Source organism: Thalassophryne amazonica, chromosome 15 (genome assembly GCF_902500255.1).
Source record: "Thalassophryne amazonica chromosome 15, fThaAma1.1, whole genome shotgun sequence".
Lineage (NCBI taxonomy): Eukaryota > Metazoa > Chordata > Actinopteri > Batrachoidiformes > Batrachoididae > Thalassophryne > Thalassophryne amazonica.
In genome coordinates, this window is record NC_047117.1 from 5336186 (window position 1) to 5356153 (window position 19968).

General features: G+C 40.5%; 2 protein-coding genes and 1 long non-coding RNA gene across 4 annotated transcripts in view; 1 reads left to right on the plus strand and 2 right to left on the minus strand.

Annotated features, from left to right (window-relative positions):
* Positions 1 to 1327: 1327 nt before the first annotated feature.
* LOC117525958 (zinc finger protein OZF-like) lies at positions 1328 to 7446 on the minus strand. The gene is made up of 2 exons (XM_034187938.1): positions 7078 to 7446; positions 1328 to 2698 (listed from the first exon to the last, which is right to left on the minus strand). Exons 1-2 carry the CDS (start codon positions 7262 to 7264, stop codon positions 1431 to 1433), a joined length of 1455 nt encoding a protein of 484 aa, XP_034043829.1. The 5' UTR covers positions 7265 to 7446; the 3' UTR covers positions 1328 to 1430.
* LOC117525975 lies at positions 5107 to 19103 on the plus strand. The gene is made up of 3 exons (XR_004565174.1): positions 5107 to 5117; positions 8027 to 8029; positions 18896 to 19103. It is a non-coding gene; the product is annotated as an uncharacterized LOC117525975 (long non-coding RNA).
* Positions 13096 to 19968, minus strand: part of LOC117525954 (zinc finger protein OZF-like) — a 149576-nt gene continuing 142703 nt past the window's right edge. For both annotated transcript variants that reach the window (XM_034187930.1, XM_034187933.1), the window contains exon 2: positions 13096 to 14526. In XM_034187930.1, coding sequence (XP_034043821.1) covers positions 13109 to 14526 — 1418 coding nt within the window. In that variant the 3' untranslated portion in view covers positions 13096 to 13108. The remainder of the gene's footprint in view (positions 14527 to 19968) is intronic.

Here is a 19968-nt window from a genome sequence, read left to right on the forward strand (position 1 = left end):
CCTCATTACTCCCAATAAAAATCGCAGCACCTTCAGCTCTCCCTCCCATCTTGTTGTTAGCACCACTACCTCTAAGCTGTACAACATACCTGGTCTCGCTGCCATTTTATAAATCTTCCCTTTCTTGCAGATATCCTATCACAAGTCACTCCTGCCACCTTTCTCCACCCACTCCACTGTGCCTGCACATGCTTCTTAAACTCTCGACCACTATCTCCATTAATTTGGAAAGTTGATTCCAAGGACTCATCTGCTGTCACTACCTCTACTCCTTGCAAATTGCAGTTGTAAAAGTAGGGAGCAGCTTGAGACTATCCCTGGAAAGGTGGAGATATGCTCTCGAGAGAAGAGGAATGAAAGACAGTAAGAGCAAGACTGATTACATGTACATTTAGGGGAGGTGATGGTCTAGTGCAGGGGTGGCCAAGTTCGGTCCTCGAGAGCCACATTCCTGACATTCTTAGTTGTCTCCCTGCTCCAACACACATTCCTGACACTCTTAGTTGTCTCCCTGCTCCAACACACCTCGTGTTGGAGCAGGGAGACAACTAAGAATGTCAGGAATGTGGCTCTCGAGGACCGAACTTGGCCACCCCTGGTCTAGTGGTTAAGGTGTTGGGCTTGAGTCCAGAAGATCATGGGTTCAAATCCCCGCCTGACTGGAAAATCACTAAGGGCCCTTGGGCAAAGTCTTTAATCCCCTATTGCTCCCGGTGTGTAGTGAGCGCCTTGTATGGCAGCACCCTGACATCGGGGTGAATGTGAGGCATAATTGTATTCATTGAGATGGAAAAGAATAGAATAGAATAATTATTTATTGTCCACCGATGTGGAAAATTGTGAAAAAAGCGCTATATAAATGCAGTCCATTTACCATTACATGTGTGAATGAGGGGGAGCACAGTGGAATAGTAATATTGCAAGTACAGGTGACATTGAGATGGTTTGAGCATGTACAGAAGAGAAACCCAGCATAGAAAGACGATGCTGAGGGTAGAGTCACCAGGCAGGAGGAGAAGAGGGAGACCAAAGAGGAGGTTTATAAATGTAATGAAGGAAAACATGCAGGTGGTTGGTGCGACACAAGATGTTATGGGCATGGTGAGATGGAAATGCAACATCTGTTGTGTTGACTGTTGATAGGATAAGCTGGAATAGAAGACTATAACAATCTTTGTACATACATTAAAAATATAACTTTTTCTGTGTAATTCAGTAAGGATTAATTGGTAAAAGTTTTTTTACAAAGATAAATTCTTTTTTTTTATCTCAGTGTTTCAGTTGCCTAACATCAACACATGCAGCAAACACAAGCCAAAAATTCAATTCAGATCACTTGATGAGTATTGTATTAATTAGCTAATTTTGGTTTAATAAATTGTTCTTATTCAAGCTGGAGGATACACCATCACATGGGTCTTAAAATGGTGCTAAGTAGTTTTTCCCACTTTATGGGTGGTCATGTGGGTTTTCAAGTGAGTCTTCAGGGCAAATGCTTTTCCACATTCAGAACAATAATATGGTTTGTATCCCTTATGAAACATCATATGGGTTTTCAGATAGTCATTTCTGTTAAATGTTTTTCCACACTCAGAGCAGCTAAATGTTTTTTCGCCTGTATGAATTAACATGTGCATTTTCAAAAGACTGTTTTGGTTAAAAGTTCTTCCACACTCAGGACAATGAAAAGGTCTTTCTCCTGTATGAGTTAGCATATGGGTTTTTTGACTACATTTTGTGTTAAAAGTTTTTCCACACTCAGAACAACGAAAGGGTTTTTCTCCTGTATGAATTAGTATATGGGTTTGCATATGTGCTTTTGTGTTAAATGTTTTCCCACACTCAGAACACTCAAATGAGGTCTTTCTCGTATGGATGACCATATGCCTCTTCAAATTGCACTTTTGGCTGAACACATTCCCACATTTGGAACACTTGAATGTTTTCTTTCCTGTATGAAGCATCATATGTGTTTTCAGATTGCCATTTCTGTTAAAAGCTTTTCCACACTCAGGACACCTAAATGAGGTCTTTCCCATATGGATGGCCATATGCCTGTTCAAATTACTCTTCTGGCTAAATATTTTCCCACATTCAGAACACTTGAATCTTTTCTTTCCTGTATGAGCCCTCATATGCATTTTCAGTTTTCTGTTTCGGTTAAATGTTTCACCACACTCAGAACCACCAGCACCAGCATTACATCTGTTCCCAGAAACAGGGATTATCTTGTTTTCCAGGGAGTTTAAACATGATTTAGCTTCTTCGGTCTCCTTAAAATCAACACCACTGATATCACATTCAGGACCATTAGACTGTGAAATCATGGCATTGCTACATTGATGTAAGTAATTGTCTTGAACCATCCTCCCATCTGGTTTTGATCCTGCCCACTCCTCTCCATCATTTTTGGTTTTTATCTGTTCACCTGAGCTGCTGGCAAGTGGTTCAGCCTCCCTGTTCTCCTCACTTTTGAGCTGATCATAATTTGAGGACTCAGGTTTCACATCATTGACTGCGTGCATGGAGGAATTAACCTCCAGCAGGAGACGGTGCTCTCGTTTCGCACAGGTCCATGGCTCCTCCTCTTTCTTTTTAAAGTGATGGAGTTCTGGGTCCTCTTGGTCCAGACTGGAGGTCCATGCTTGTTGCTTAGCGGGAACCTCTGCTTCTCTTACCAACAGCTGCTGCTGAACATCTACATAAAACAAGCACACATATGAATAACAATTACAACAACAGCAAAAGCAATGACAAAGTGTTCTGTATAAGGCACAGTTTAAGGGTCCTGGCAGATGAGAGCAGATGAGGAGACAGTAAGGCACTTATAAGGTTCAGGGTGTTGCTATGTGGTGAGTTGGGTTTTGTCATACCCTGCTGGCGACATGTTACCTCCATGCGGCAAATAAGAGGTGCAAATTTTGGGGGCCTGCACTCAGCCTGTGGAAAGTTGCTGCGCAGATTGCAGTTTCCTGTTTGTGTGTGCAAACTAGGTCAATGTCACTCCTTATCAACCCCAACTATGTAATGGAAATTTTGTGTCCCTACACTTAACCTGTGTAAAATTATTGGTAGTACTGAATTTTCCCATTTGTGTATATCTGTGTGACCTTGAACTCACACAGTACACAATACCTAAGAAGTCCTTGAGTAGTGCAAATTTGGTGGGCCTGCAACCAAGCTATGGAACGTTATTGTATTGTGAGTACTGCTTTTATCTAGTTTTTTCCTCTGTGACCTTGAAAATTAGATAAAGTAAGTCACAGAACTTGACAAGGATCCTCAAAAGGTGTGGATAGTGATGGGGTCAATCTGATCAAATATCGGTATTGGCTTCCAATACCAACGCAACTCACGGATTGGAATTTTCTGATGCAACCTGGAAACTTTTCCAATCCAGGACCCATCTGCATGTGTGCTGATAGACTGGCTGCTGGGCTTTGCTGTGTGTGGGGCAGGGGTGCCTGCAGTTTCAGCCAGAGTGCTAATGCTGGTTCTCTGACTTTTAACGGGAGGAAGGATCCCACAGTTTACCCAGACAGACTTCAACCATAAGTAAATTAAGTAAATGGACTGCATTTATATAGCGCTTTTCCATCTACATCAGATGATCAAAGTGCTTTACACATCAACGCCTCACATTCACCCCAATGTCAGGCTGCTGCCATACAAGGCGTCCGCTACACAACAGGAGCAGCTAGGGGATTAAGGACCTTTCCCAAGAGCCCTTAGTGATTTTCCGGTCTTGATCCTCTGGTCTCAAGACCCAACACTTAACCACTAGACCATCCCCTCCCCCATACTTTTATTTATGGTTTTGTGGCATTTTGGAAATGTGCACGTTTCGGGACTTAATTTTTAGTTTTTGCTCCAACACTTGCTTTGACAATGTAAACATATGTTTCCCTTGTCAATAAAGCTCCACTGAAATTGAACTGAGAGAGCGCTGTCTTTTCTCTACAAAGTCTATGCTTTTTTTCAAGACCTGCCATTTCTCATCAATCAAGATTTGGCTGATTTGATTTTTTTTCCACAGGGGTGCAGTTAAAAAGCTCTCAGTTGGATCTCGGTGTTCTTAACTGAGTGTCTTGCAGTGGTCCTAAGCAGGCTTTTTAGGAATTTATTAGAGCAAAACAGAACAAAGGAATACAGTGACAACTCTCAGTATCTACAACAAAGAATCAGATGTAATAACGAAGCAATTATAAACCTCCAAAGAAAATACAATCTGCATTACATCATTTCCTCTATGAGTCTGGTGGACTGTATCCGTTATAATGCGGTCTGAAGCGTTTACTTTGAAAATTACAGTGTTTAAAGCAGGCCACCTAGATATCCCAGCTAGGAATAATGGAATAAGACTCTGTTTCTATTTTGTGGGTTTTCTTCCCTAACTGGGGCCATGATTAAGAGGGACGGCCAGGGGCTAGAGGTGAAATTATTGGACCAACAATGTTTTATTAATCAGGAACGAAAGTCGGAGGTTCGAAGACAATCAGATACAGTCGTAGTTCCGACTATAAGCGATGAGAACCAGCGATCCAGCGGTGTTATTCCGATGACCCGCTGGGCAGCATCCGGTGTACCGGGAAGATGGAAGAGACTCAAAATGGGAAAACTCACCCGGCCCAGGCATGGAAAGGATGAATAGATTGATCACTCTTTTGCTCCCACCGGCTCCCATCAGTGTTTATTCTCGCCCTTCTTTGTTGGTGGAGCGATTTGTTTGGTTACCGATAACGAACGAGACTCCGGAACGCTTGCTAATTATGCGGTCCTGTGCAGTCGGCGTCAGCTTCTTAAAGGGCCAAGTGGCGTTCAACCACACGAGACTGAGCAAAAACATGGGTAATTGTGACAGTAGTGAGGAAGAAAGCAGACATGCAAACTCCAGCCGAATTGTTTAAGCCTGCAGCAAACCAGTGCTTGAGTCCCGTGACCGTTGACCTGGAAGTGCTACAGGCTCTCCCAGGCATGCGCACTCGTAACTATAGACATCTTTACAGTGTCAAATCTTGCGTGTAATCACGTTCTCGCTGGGGAGGCCAATATTTCGTTGTCAGTGTAAACAAGACTTGCAGCAACTTGTTTGCAACACTGCATCGTTATGGAAGTGAGTTCAACCAAAATATGTATTTAGGTGTTTAACTAAGATAATCATGAATCTTTAATGTGAGTTTTATAAAAACAAACAAACAAAAAAAAGTTGCGTGTCAGGAACCGGTTCTTTTCGGGTATCCTTAAGAAATGATTCGATCCATCGACATCAATAGCCTTTTTGCTTAACGATTCCCTTATCGGTCCCTCAGAGTGGCCGCTGTTTTTGGGGGTGTTTGTCAGGAAAATGATCATTTCTCTACAGTGATTACAGACCCTGCAGCAGATCTGTATAATCAACCGTTTCTGCAGCATGGCTTTGCTTTGAACCTTGAACCAATGAAGCAGTGCTTCGATCTGCTGCTTCGTTGGTTCCTTTTATTTCACTTTATCTTAATTTTTCCCTACTAAAACCCTAAAGAGTATATGTCTGAGTAATATTTACCTTTTTATGTTAAACTGACCTGTTTATGGTCTTCTGAAACAGTTGATAGATGTATTTTATAACTTAAAAACAAGACCGATGCTAATACATTAGCGTGTCTATGGCATTTTCAATGTTAAAGTTAGCATTAAAGTAGACCTGCATTGAAATAAATGTGGTCAGATTTCAGAAAGAAATAGCTGATATGTATTTATAAGACCCTTGTGAATGCAGTCAGGTAAATCTGTAAACCCAAATTTGTAATTCAGCTGAGAAATCTTCGTTTAAAAATGACAAATTTGCAGCTAAAATTTATCCCTCCGTGAAAACAGTTTGTACATCCGGATCATTTCCATGACGTCGGGAACAAGACGGAGCGCTCCCGCCTTCAGTCCGATCCCACATTGAAATTGATTTTATCTGTTAGTAATGTTACGGTTATACACATCCTAGTTTCAACATCCACAAGTAAGCGGCAATGAATGTGAGATACAGCTCTGCATGCTCAGATCAGCGGCGACATCAACAGCGGATGCCGTTCTTCCTCGACGCCTCTCTCTCTGCCTCCGATGCGCTTACCGAGTGCATGTGCTCGTTAAATGCCGCCGCGGGCCACTCACACCCCCGTGTCTGCTGTGCAGCCGCAGACATGGCTCTGTCTACTGAATGGAGATGCAGCCAACTTGGCACAAGTCCAGAGACTACACTCGCTGTTTTAATGCGAAGCGGCTGGTGACACCTGTTGCTCGCAAGGACAGAATTCGTGTGGCAAAATCCGCAGCGCCGCACGTCTCGGTAATTGGAGCCACAGAGCTCCGTGGACGCTGAGAGAGGTTTATATCTTTTTAATGACTTGAATTCTTTGCGGGTCCCGCCTCCGTACCTTGCGACAGTAACACCGGAGGCGAAAGACAGTAGATTTTTGCGACACCACTCAATCAAACGGGCGTATGAAAAAGTCCCCCAAAATAATTTTCAAGCACAAATAAAAGAAATGTGTACTCACCAAGCGTACCGCAAGACAATATGAAGTTTTAAAAAGTAGATCCTTCCGTATAAGACAAGAAAAAGGTGCAGATGCAAACTGACGTAATTCCACAAATTACAGTTGGTGCGTGCAATGCATGCTGGTATAGGGTCTTTTCCCTGACGTCTCGGCAGCGTCCCGGATGTGCTGACAGTTTTGCGGAGGGCTAAATTTTAGCTGTAAATTTCTCATTTTTAAATGAAGATTTCTCTGTTGAATGACAGATCTGGGCTTGCAGATTTACTTTACTACATTCAGAAGGATGTTATGTGTAAATATAAGTCATTTTTTGGTCCAAAGATCTGACTGCATTTATTTCACTGCAGGTCTACTTTAAGCTGAGCCATTATCAAGCTCCCTCCCCAGCACGCAAAGGATTCTGGGATACTCTAAAGGGGGACTTTGACCAGCTTTTATTTCTGTTGTTCTAAACATCTTAATTCTAAAATACTTTGCATTATTCATGGATAACTGTGCAAGGTTTGACTCATTACCATGTGCAAAAAACAAACATAAAAAAAACCCAAACCTGTTTTGTCATCAGCGTTAAAAACCGGATGCAGTAGTTTTCTTAATGTCTCGTTCTCCTCTTTTAAACCACGAATTTCCTCTTCGTGTTCCGCTATCGTTCTTTCAAACAGCTCAAATATCTCTTCTTCATCATCTGCAGGTAGTCGCTGCTTCAGTAACGCTCTCAGAATTAGGACTTTCGACATGTTACATACAAAATGCCCAGCTAGCAGGCTAAGCTAACTCCAATAACTGTGGAAGCTAACCGGAAAGAAGAAAAACATATGAATATCCTGCATTTAATGTTGAAGCAGACACACACGGAACTTCAGTTCAGGTGGATATCAGGTCAGCTTTCGCTTAAAAAAAAAAAGGAGTCTGCCGTCAAAGCTTCACAACACGCGTCATCTCAGGAAGTCGTAACCTTCACAACTTTCCATTGACCTTCAAAATAAAACTACGGGAGGCTTGTTCACAAAGTGGCTTCCTCTTTGCCACTTCTTTTGCTTCAGTTTTTTTTTTTTTCCCCCAACTTTTATGTTTGTTGCATGTCCATGTTGCATGAAGCTGAGTGGAATAAGGAGCTGGGACACCAATATTCAGGCCTGACTTGGATTTCCAGTCACAAGTGTCCCAGTCCATCCAGCAGTAAATGGTACTGGCCTTGGTTGGAGAAATAAGAAGATAAACTTTACTGATCTCACAGAGGAGAAATTCACGTTACGTCAGGTCTTAAGAAAACACACAAGGTGGGTGCAAGTAGACGAATATGTTCATCAAACAGCGTGTACAAGGATAAGCAATGATAATAATACTTGTAACAGTACCAAGACATAAGAAATGAGGTAGAAATAGAATATATATATATATATATATATATATATATATATATATATATATATATATATATATATATACACACACACACACACACACACACACGCGCAAATAACCTGCATCATCCAGAGGGAGTCATATAAATTTATCTGCTTTCCTCTCTTATCTCCTTCTCAACAGGACTACCTTGGTTAAATAAAGGTTAAATTAAAATTAGGAGCATGCCCGACATTGTCAGGCATGCATACAAGCACGAAGGGGCCATACAAACTACTCAGGACTATTTTGAGTTGCTGCAACGAAATTTTTGGCAAAATAGACATGCCTACTGCATCATTTTTTTACTTTGATTTTCAGGGTGTCTTTGAATTCAGCCCTCTGTAGTAGTGATGGGATGATGATACCTCAAGGAGTGTATTGACACTACACAAACTGTGTCGGCACTGTGTTGACACTGAGTTGGTCGCTCAATAGTGACACCTGCAGTAGTTATAAAATCATTGCAGGTAAATAAGATGGAAAAGCTAACGTGCTGCAAACGCAACATCAGCCTGTGAAATGGTTAATCGCCAGTCCTCTATTTAAAATATGATCTCATCATTGCATAATTTCATGTGCTCAGTTTGTGTGTCGAGTTAAGCTGTTCATGAGAAGAGTTTCAAATGTGCTTAAAACCTTGTTTGTGTAAATGCTAAACTGATTTGGTTTGTAAAATATAGCAAATTTGTCTGTAATAAAATTCAGAGTTAAAATTTGTAACTTGTGTATGGAAATTTGTTAACTTAAGTGTTAAAGCATATGAAATAAAAGACTGAAAATAGATTCATTTATGCATTTTTATTGAGGAACAAAGGTTTCTGAAGGAGATTTCTCCTCTTACACACCAGTTCCCCTGCCTTAGAAAAAACTCTTTCACAGGGTACAGATGAAGATGGTGAGCATAAAAATTTCAGTGCGAGTTGATAAAGGTGTGTATATGTTTTCTGGTTATTCTTCCAGTATTGTAAAGGAGTACAAACATATCTAATTGGAAAAATAATAGTAAACAATGCCGAAGGAGAAAAAGATTTATCTTATTTGGCGTCAAAAGATCAAAATTATTCCAGACTGGGGACACGTGATTTTTTTCTTAAAGCAATACGGGGTTTCACTCTTGTGTGCTCGGCAGTGTTGACGCACCAGTGTTGTTCATCCCATCACTACTCTGTAGGTTGACAATTTTCATTTCCATCAAACAATGTGGCATCCTTTTGTTCCCAACGCATTATCCAGTCAATATCAGGAAAGACATCCAGCATGTTTTTTTTCTATTGACAACTAATGTCTTTTCAAAGTGTTCCTTTCATTTTTTTTCAGCAGTGTATATTGTGGAGTTGAAATGTGCTTGACAACTGAGATGGACTGTTTGTGTGTCTGGGTGGTTGCCATTCAGGACCTCACATTCATAGTGTTCATCATGTTATCATTAAGGGCACCATAACACAATGTTACCAATTTTCCAGTGAAGCTGACAACAGTATTATAGTAGGGTTAAAAAGAGAGCCATATTTATGAACGTGAGAGCTTTACTGGTGTGTCAAAAATAATACATTCATACAGCATAGAGCACAGTTGTCCACATGCTGAACACAAAACCAGATTTCTATAATGGCATTTTAAACTACCATTAAATAGAAATCAAGAGTCTCAAAAGACAAAAATTAAAGAAAAAAAAAAATGTTATGTCACAAAATCATCCAAAAAGACTTCATGAAGTCAATATCCTTGTTTATAATTACCTACAAATGCAGCTGCTCTGCACTGTGCATGCTTGATCCTGTGTGATTTCAGAAGCTAAGCAGAGTAGGTCTTGTTTAGTACTCAGATGGGAGACCTCTTCAGAAGACCAGAGACCGTGTAGATTTCTCGGTATAAAACTGGAGATGCATCAGGAAGGGCATCAGCCATAAAATTTGTGCTAACTCCCAATGTGGGTGTGTACTGAATCCACTGTTGTGACACGGTACTACATATGGGCCAACCAAAAGGTAAACAACATAAATTCATACAACCAAAGAACTATAAACAAAATGTCTTGATACAAGCATGCATATATATATAAAGTAAGTCCCTTTGGCTGCTCCCTTGTTTGCACTTGGGGTCGCCACAGCAACTCCAAGGTGGATCTGCATGTTGAATTGGCACATGTTTTACGCCGGATGCCCTTCCTGACCTTCTGAACTGAAACCAAGCGCATTAACCACTTGGCCACCACCCCTGTTATATATATATACACTCAACAAAAATATAAACGCAACACTTTTGGTTTTGCTCCCATTTTGTATGCGATGAACTCAAAGATCTAAAACTTTTTCCACATATACAATATCACCATTTCTCTCAAATATTGTTCACAAACCAGTCTAAATCTGTGATAGTGAGCACTTCTCCTTTGCTGAGATAATCCATCCCACCTCACAGGTGTGCCATATCAAGATGCTGATTAGACACCATGATTAGTGCACAGGTGTGCCTTAGACTGCCCACAATAAAAGGCCACTCTGAAAGATGCAGTTTTATCACACAGCACAATGCCACAGATGTCGCAAGATTTGAGGGAGCGTGCAATTGGCATGCTGACAGCAGGAATGTCAACCAGAGCTGTTGCTCGTGTATTGAATGTTCATTTCTCTACCATAAGCCGTCTCCAAAGGCGTTTCAGAGAATTTGGCACTACATCCAACCAGCCTCACAACCGCAGACCACGTGTAACCACACCAGCCCAGGACCTCCACATCCAGCATGTTCACCTCCAAGATCGTCTGAGACCAGCCACTCGGACAGCTGCTGGAACAATCGGTTTGCATAACCAAAGAATTTCTGCACAAACTGTCAGAAACCGTCTCAGGGAAGCTCATCTGCATGCTCGCCGTCCTCATCGGGGTCTCGACCTGACTCCAGTTCGTCGTCGTAACCGATTTGAGTGGGCAAATGCTCACATTCGCTGCCGTTTGGCACGTTGGTGAGGTGTTCTCTTCACGGATGATGCGAAGGAGATGTGTTGCACTGCATGAGGCAAATGGTGGTCACACCAGATACTGACTGGTATCCCCCCCCAATAAAACAAAACTGCACCTTTCAGAGTGGCCTTTTATTGTGGGCAGTCTAAGGCACACCTGTGCACTAATCATGGTGTCTAATCAGCATCTTGATATGGCACACCTGTGAGATGGGATGGATTATCTCAGCAAAGGAGAAGTGCTCACTATCACAGATTTCGACTGGTTTGTGAACAATATTTGAGGGAAATGGTGATATTGTGTATGTGGAAAAAGTTTTAGATCTTTGAGTTCATCTCATACAAAATGGGAGCAAAACCAAAAGTGTTGCGTTTATATTTTTGTTGAATATATATATATACATATATATATATATATACACACACAACCCCAATTCCACTGAAGTTGGGGCGTTGTGAAATGTAAATAAAAACAGAATACAATGATTTGCAAATTATCTTCAACCTGAAGATAATTTGGATGAAAAAGAAATTCTGAGAATTCTTCTTGAGATGTGTGGCAACGTCATCACAAACTTCAATGTGCGTGTTGCAGCTGTAATCCAAAGAAGAGGAGCGTGGATTGAACATGTCATCGATTATTGAACTGTGCAGAAAACAAGAGAGTAAGTCCCTTCGGCTGCTCCCTTGTTTGCACTCGGGGTTGCCACAGCAAATCCAAGGTGGATCTGCACAGGTTTTACGCCGGATGCCCTTCCTGACGCAACTCCACATTACATGGAGAAATGTGGCAGGGGTGGGATTTGAACCCAGAACCTTCTGCACTGAAATCAAGCGCATTAACCACTTGGCCACCACCCCTGCGTGCAGAAAACAAGAGACAAAGTGGGAAATCTTTGGCATCAAATGTTAATTTGATGCTTCTGTTACAAGTCTGTAAATAAATTTTTCAAATAAGTTCTCATTTAAAAAACTTGTGTATGACCAAAAAGTGGTAACATTTTATTGGCCCACCCTGTATATTTTATTTTTCATTTCATTTATTTATATAGCACCAAATCACAACAAAGTCACCTTAAGGCGCTTCACACAAATAAAAAAAATCAGGCATCAGAAAAAAGAATCAGGCATCAGAAAGATAACAAATACAATACAATACAATTTGTTAGCATTAAGCAACAAGAAAAACAAAAGAAATACCAAGGTGATCGCCAGCCACCAGCCCCAAGCCTCAGCAAAAGACCCAGAATCTAAATAAAGTTGAGGCCATAGCACACTCCGTTTCCTAATAAAATGAATTAAAAGATTATAAAGCACAGTAACACACTATGCCAGTATGCTAGCCATACGAAAGGGAAAATAAGTGCGCCTTAAGTCTGGACTTGCAAGTCTCTACAGAATCTGACCGTTTTATTGATGGAGGGAGATCATTCCACAGAACAGGGGCACAATAAGAGAAAGCTCTGTAACCCACAGACTTTTATATATAAGTTGAACTATTTTTTTTTTAAATGTATGTATATAGAACTGGTCATAAATGTACATACATTAAAATGTAAATCAAGTTTTTTGTGTGATCAATAAATTCTACAAGATCTATCAAAACATCCAACCTTCATCTCAACATGAGGAAACAATATGCATTTTATTTTGTTATATTTCATTCAGTCTTGCTTTTGTCTTGTTTGCGTTCAAGTGTGGGTGTTTGCACAAATATGAGTGAGTGCATAGGAGAGATGTTGGTTAGGTCAATGTATTTTGTATGTTATCTTCATATGAGTGGGGATACATTGTTATACATAAAGATAACCTGTTTGTTGTGGATGATGAACCCAACAGGGTTCACTTAATTTGATCCCTTATGAACTTTATCAGATCTTGTTGGACTATATTAAGTACCCGCTTTTGACTAATAATAAAAATTATGGAGAAAAAAAAATGTTTTTGGTGTCATTTAGTAAGGATCATTCAATAAAGGTACTTTGAAAAGATTTTCTTTCTTTTCTGCTTTGCTTGCTTAATACAACACATGCAGAAAACAAATGCCAAATATTTAATTCAATTCAGCTGCATTAATCAATTAATTGAGTAACCAATATGATAATCTTTGGATTTTTTATGAATAACTGATCCTTGTTCAAGCTGAGCATGCACACCCCGCAAGAGGTCATAAAATGGCACCAAATTTTTTTTTATTTTTTATTTTTTACAGCGTTCAATGGGTCCCAGACCCTGTGTGGGTGTTCATATGTCTTTTCAAGTGACTGTTCAGGACAAATGCTTTTCCACATTCAGAACAATAAAATGGTCTGTATCCTTTATGAAATGTCATATGGGTTTTCAGATAGTCATTTCTGTTAAATTTTTTCCCACATTCAGAACAGGTAAATGGTCTTTCTCCTGTATGAATTAGCATATGAATTTTCAAAAGACTGTTTTGATTAAAAGTTTTTCCACACTCAGAACAGCGAAAGGGTCTTTCTCCTGTATGACTTAGCATATGGGTTTTCAGACTACATTTTTTGTTAAACGTTTTTCCACACTCAGAACAATTAAACGGTCTTTCTCCTGTATGAATCAGCATGTGGGCTTTCAAACGTCCTTTTGTGTTAAATGTTTTTCCACACTCAGAACAGCCAAACGGTCTTTCTCCTGTATGATTTAGCATATGAATTTTCAGATTGCTGTTTCTGTTAAATGTTTGTTCACACTCAGAGCAGTGAAAGCGTCTTTTACCTGTATGAATCCTGAGATGAGCTTTCAAATTACTTGAATTGTAAAATGTTTTTTCACACTCAGAACAGCTAAAGGGTCTGTCTCCTGTATGAATTAGCATGTGGGTTTTCAGATGGTTGATTCTGTAAGTTTTCCCACACTCAGGACACTTAAATGAAGTCTTTCTATGGGTGGTCATATGCCTCTTCAAATGACCCTTATGGCTAAATGCTTTTCCACATTTCGAACATTTGAACATTTTCTTTCCCATATTAACCATCATATCGGTCTTCAGATTGCTGTCTCGGTTAAATGTTTCACTGCACTCAGAACAGTGACATAGTTTCTCTCCTGTATGAATTCCATTGTGTCTCATCAGATTCCTCTTGTGAACAATCCTTTGATCAGACTCTGGGTTAAATGTTTTAAGACCAGCATTACATCTGTTATCACAAACAGGGAGTATCTCATTTTTTGGGGAGTTTAAACTTGATTTAGGTTCCTTGGATTCCTCCCAATTAACATCACTTTCAGGTCTAGCAGAGTGCGAAACCACAGCATCACTATGTGACTGTAAATAACTTTCCAAATTGCCAACTGGTTCTGCTCTTCCCCAGTCCTCTTTACCATCTTCAGTTTTCATCTGTTCAGCTGAGCTACTCGTAAGAGGCTCAGCCTCCATGTTCTCCTCACTTTTGAGCTGATGGCAATATGAGGAGGACTGAGGCTTCATATCATCGTTTGCATGCATGGAGGAATTAACCTTCGGCACTTGAAGATGCTCTCTTTCTTCATAGGTCCACAGTTCCTTCTCTTCATTTTTAATGTGATGGAGTTCTGGCCTTTTCTGGTCCACATTAGAGGTGCACTGTTGCTGAGGGACAACCTCTGCTTCTTTTACCAGCAGCTGCTGTACATCTATCAAAAATAAACACAGTAATTAATATTAACAATAATAATCATCATCTGTCGGGATATTCCTATCTGATCACATCTGAACAGAATCGACCAAATCAAGGCATTTTTGGATTGATCAGTACTGATTAAATAAAAAAGGATTCAGCCTGAATCATCAAATAAGTGCAAATGTGTTCCCCCTGCTTCACTTTAGAATCTTGGTGCCAAGGGACCCAACAGTGGTGACTGCTTTTGCTTCATAACAGAGCCACGGTGTGCTTTTTAAGTGCAATTTAACATGCTTTCAATATGCAACAAGCCTATTTTATTCACACAGACTGTCAATGAGTGTCAATCTCTCTGATAAGCCTGAAGCTGTAACAGGCAGTGCTCAGTGCTGCCACAGTAAAAGTTTATTTCATACCGGTTCAAATATGCACCAAGACTGTTTCTGCTGGACGATGGGTATGATATGACCTAATTTTCTAGCCAGACAATGATTTCCACAAAATATAAGCTTTTCTTCATCATCTTCACCACTATAATGCCTGTTTATAGAGACAGTATAGTCACATTCCAAGAGAGTTGAGTTGAACACCCCGTCTCACCAGACTAAAGGTCCACTTTTGAATATTTTTTCTTCTTTACATACAAGCAATAATATGAGCAAAGCGACGCGCAGTGGCACAAAGCTGGTATACTGCGTCCTAAAAAGGAAGAGTTAAATTTTGAGTCCACAGTGAAACAGGAAATGTTAACTGTTGAACACTTCCTGAACTGACAACTGAGGAGATCTCGTGGGATCTCACAGGAATTCAGTGGCAAGTTGAGACTGAAACAGGACGTGCCAAATTTTGAGTTCACAGTGAAACGGGAATTGTCAAATGTTGAACACTTCCTGGCATGGGCAGAGCTAGAGGGGAGGCCAGGATGGCACTGGACTCCCCTGAAATCTGGAAGAACACCCCAGGTGCCACCCCAGATGATTGACATGTCACTGCACCACACGTCTGGTTGAAAAGAGCAAACTGTATTTTGAAATTGGTGACATATATTAACTGCGAGGTCCCTCCTGTACAGTAGTTGGTGGTGTGTACCACAAAAAGTTCTAATTCACCTTAGTAGAAGAAGAAAAATCTTCCGAGCCAGATTTGAACCTGAATACGTTCTCTGAACCATGGGCAACTAATGATACCAGTTATATCGGTGAGTAAATGACCATATTTTATGCCACAAATGAGGTCCAGGATATTAAAAGTGACATTTATTCTTTAATTCAGGTTGATATATATATATATATATATATATATATATATATATATATATATATATATATATATATATATACACACACACACACACACACACACACACACGTTTCTCCAGTGATTTTAGATTAATAAAACTAGTACACAGCCAGCTGATTCATGCTCTGTTGGCTTATATGAGATGTATTTTGTGTCTGTCTGTTGGCAGCAGCTGCGGTAAATCCAGATCCAATAGCATATCTTAAAGTTGCCGCAGTTAAAAAGCTCGTAGTTGGATCTCTGAGCTTTTAAAGTGGATATGACACCTAAAAAATGAGGTAAAACTGATATAAATATCAAAATATACATACAGTATAGTAAGTTGAAAGTGGTTTTAATTATTATCACTGGGAAATAAAGTTTGTTCAGTTTCTCAAAAGTGTGTTTCTTGGAAAGCACGCTGGTAGTGTTCCATCAGCGGTCACGTGATGCCGTGATGTCACAGCGTGTAGAGTCCCGTCTTTGTCTGTTAGATTAAGAAGAGGAACAGATGGATGTCAGCATGGACAAGACGAGATCAAGAACTTTTCTGATTCCTCTTCAAGTGTGGATTATTTCTGACTTGGATCCTGAGGATGTCGCAGTAGTGATTAGACCCTACAGATTGGAGCCGTATCTTTCGGACGAACATTCAAACCAGGAGCATTCTGGCAGCAAAATAATGCCGATGGTGTTTATGGCGGAGCCGAAGCAGAGGCAAGAGACGTGCCAATTCCAATGGATTTTGAAAGGTTGCAGAATATGGAATGGTAAAGTAGGCTTTGATTTTTGTTGCTGCTGTTTATAACACTAATTACAGTGGTCCCTCATTTATCGCGGGAGTTATGTTCTAAAAATAACCTGCGATAAGTGAAATCCGCGAAGTAGTCAGCGCTATTTTTTGCAATTATTATAGATGTTTTAAGGCTGTAAACCCCTCACTACACACTTTATACGTCAGATTTGGCGCAGCTCCACACAGCAGACAGGAGGGCGGTGTGAGTGGCCCGGAGGCATCAGAGGCAGTGAGAGCAATCGCGGTGATGCCGACCGGTGCCGCGACAGGCCCGCCTGATAAGGACGCAGAACACAATGCTCTGTTAAAACAAAAAAGCATGCAAAATTGCACTAAAAAAAAAAAAATCCGCAAAACTGCAAGGCCGCAAAAGGTGAACCGCGTTATAGCGAGGGACCACTGTATAGCATTTTCGATTCGAGCATCTGTTTACTGCCTTTGTTATTGTTCAGGAGCCGTGATAGTGTATTCATCTGTTTAGTTACGTTATTTTCACGAAAGAATAGAAAATAAACGGCAAAAGTTTCGAAAAAGATCGCCAAAAACAACAGTGAACATGCCGCCACCGTGTTTACTACGTAACTTCCTTGACCATTTCAAGATTATTGTGAACATATTATTTGGGGTTGACATTTCATGTGTTCCTGTGAGCGGTGTGAGAACATGGAGACGGTAGAGGAAAGTGTCTGCTGTCGGGAGCAAATGCGTGTGTGCGAGCGGAGCGAGCGGCAGCCTGACATTTCGTGCATCACACAACACCGCGGCTTTCGATCAATCTGCCTGGACTTGAAAAGGCTAAAACCTTTCGCCCTTGTGTTTGTGCAATATGCTGCGACACACTGGTCAGGCATATCGACAAACAAGTCCCTGAGAGCTGTGTTTAATCAAAGTTTCTGCCGCTAAAAAAAGTGTAAACAACGGCTGCCAGGCGCGCAAGCCGATGCGGTCTACACGGAGTGACGTATTTTAGGCTTGGTGCTCAGCGGGAAGCTGGTCACGGGGCGTGCACATTTTTCAGTGGTGGGATGTTCAAAGGTTATATATAACGGTAGAATCGCATCCATTTTCCCAAAACGCTTAGGTTGACCGAATTATATAACCTTTGTTACATGTAATAAGACTATGTTGTCTTTAAGTGTCATATCCACTTTAACGGCGTGTCCTACGGGATCCGAAATGTTTTTTTGTTTTTAGGACTTTACTGAGCAAACCAGAACAAAGGAATACGGTGACAACTCTCAGTGTCTATAACAAAGAATCAGATGTAATAACGAAGCGATTATAACCTCCAAAGAAAATATAATCTGCATTACATCATTTCCTCTGTGAGTCTGGTGGATGTATCCATTATAATGCAACACAGGAAACCTCACATGGACACGGAAAGGATGAACAGATTGATCATTGATTTTTTGCTACCACTGGCTCCTGTCAGTGTTTATTTTCACTGTTCTTAGTTGGCGGAGCTTTTTATCTGTTTAATTCTGATAACGAACAAGATTAACTAGGTATGGGGTCCTGTGTGGTCGGCATCAGCTTAGAGGGACAAGTGGCACTTGGCCACATGAGATTGAGCAAAAAGACTGGTAATTGTGACAGTAGTGAAGAAGAAAGCAGGCATGCAAACTCCAGCCATATTGTTTATACCTGCAACAAACCGGTGCTTGGGTCCCGTGACCATTGACCCCGAAGTGCTATAGGCTCTCCCAGGCATGCACACCCGTAACTGAGAGATGTCAAAGTCAAAGTGTCTTTATTTGTCTCCGTAAGGAGAAATTTTCCTTGGACAGGGTCTGCTACACAACAACACATCCAGTACATAGCACCCATGCTATGTACTGGCTTGATGGCTTATTGGCATAAGCTCCAGCCCCTCTGTGACCCTTGATTGTTGTAAGTGGGTATAGAAAATGAATGAATCAATGTTCCACCATGAAGCCGAATAACTGCAGATGAAATAAATAATCAATGAATCCACCTCATCCGAGTATTACAGAATAATAATTTAGAATAATTTATTGCCCTTGATTTTTGAAGATACAATCTCAGATATCAGTCATTGGCCCGAACCACTTTGTGTGTCTTTACCTACTAATGGCAACTCTCAACATGAAATCAAAGCCCAACATCATCTCTGCTGGTGAGTTCAAAGTTGAGCATGTTTTACATCTACCGTTAAAAATACAAATCTAAACTATAAAATAGTTTGCCATTATTCATGGATAAAACAAGCACGATTTGTTACACTACTATGTGCAAAAAAAAAAAAAAAAAAGAAAAAAAAAAGTCTAACCTCTTTTGTTGTCAGTTAAAAACAGCAACCAGTAGTTTTCTTTGTCGTTCGTTCTCCTCTTTTAAACCACAAAGTTTCTCCTCGTATTCTGCTGTTGTTCTTTCAAACAGCTCAAATATCTCTTCTTCATCATCTGCAGGTAGTCGCTGCTTCAGTAACGCTCTCAGAATTTGGACTTTAGACATTTTTCACACAATGACACAAACTGTTTCTACACACAAAAGGCCCCGTTAGCAGGCTAAGCTAACTCCGCTAGCTTTCAGAACTACAGAAAAGCAGAAGAAAAACGAAGTAAATGTCTTGAAGTTAATATTTAATCCGGGTCTAGGTTTACGCAGACACACAGTGAAATTATAGTGCTTCAGCTCAGCAGAATATCAGGTTAATTTTTGACAAATCGTTTCTAGCATCAAAACTGTTCCACAGACGAGCGCCATCTTAGGAAGTTGTAAATTTCATCACTTCCGATTTTGACCTTCAAAAAAAAACTGTAGGGGACTTGTGAAAAAAATTGGACCTGTTCGACACCACGAAAAGAAACTTAAAAAAATAGCTTGCTATGTGGTTTTGTTGCTTTCTTACGCTTTTTCCTTCTGTGTGTTGCTCAGTGGACATGTTTTGCATCACCAATATGTAGACCTAGGGTTCTATTTCCTATCACAATACCTGTAGTGTAGCGCTAATCGCACATTTTGTGATAAAAGCACCAAATTTTCAGGAGTGTTAGTATATGGCATGAAGTTTATTTTCAGATGTGTAGGCATTTCAGGCTTGACCCCTGAAAGTCGTGAGAGGTCATTGACTAGTATAATTGATAATTATTATTCTTCCTTTCTGTGAGTTGAAACAACTTTAATTCATTAGCAAGAAGCAGTTTTCAGAGACAACTACCCACCATATTCCTTTCCCCATGAGGCCTTGTGCAAATTATGGGTGACATTCCGGAACGAAGCAGAACCTGCGTTTCTTTACATACTAAGTGTGCAGGCTTTCTTCGAGTCTTAGAGACACGAACCATGTGGGAACACCAGCTATATAACTATTCCGTTGCCTATGGAGGGGTGGGTGAACGACATGAAGAAGTGGCC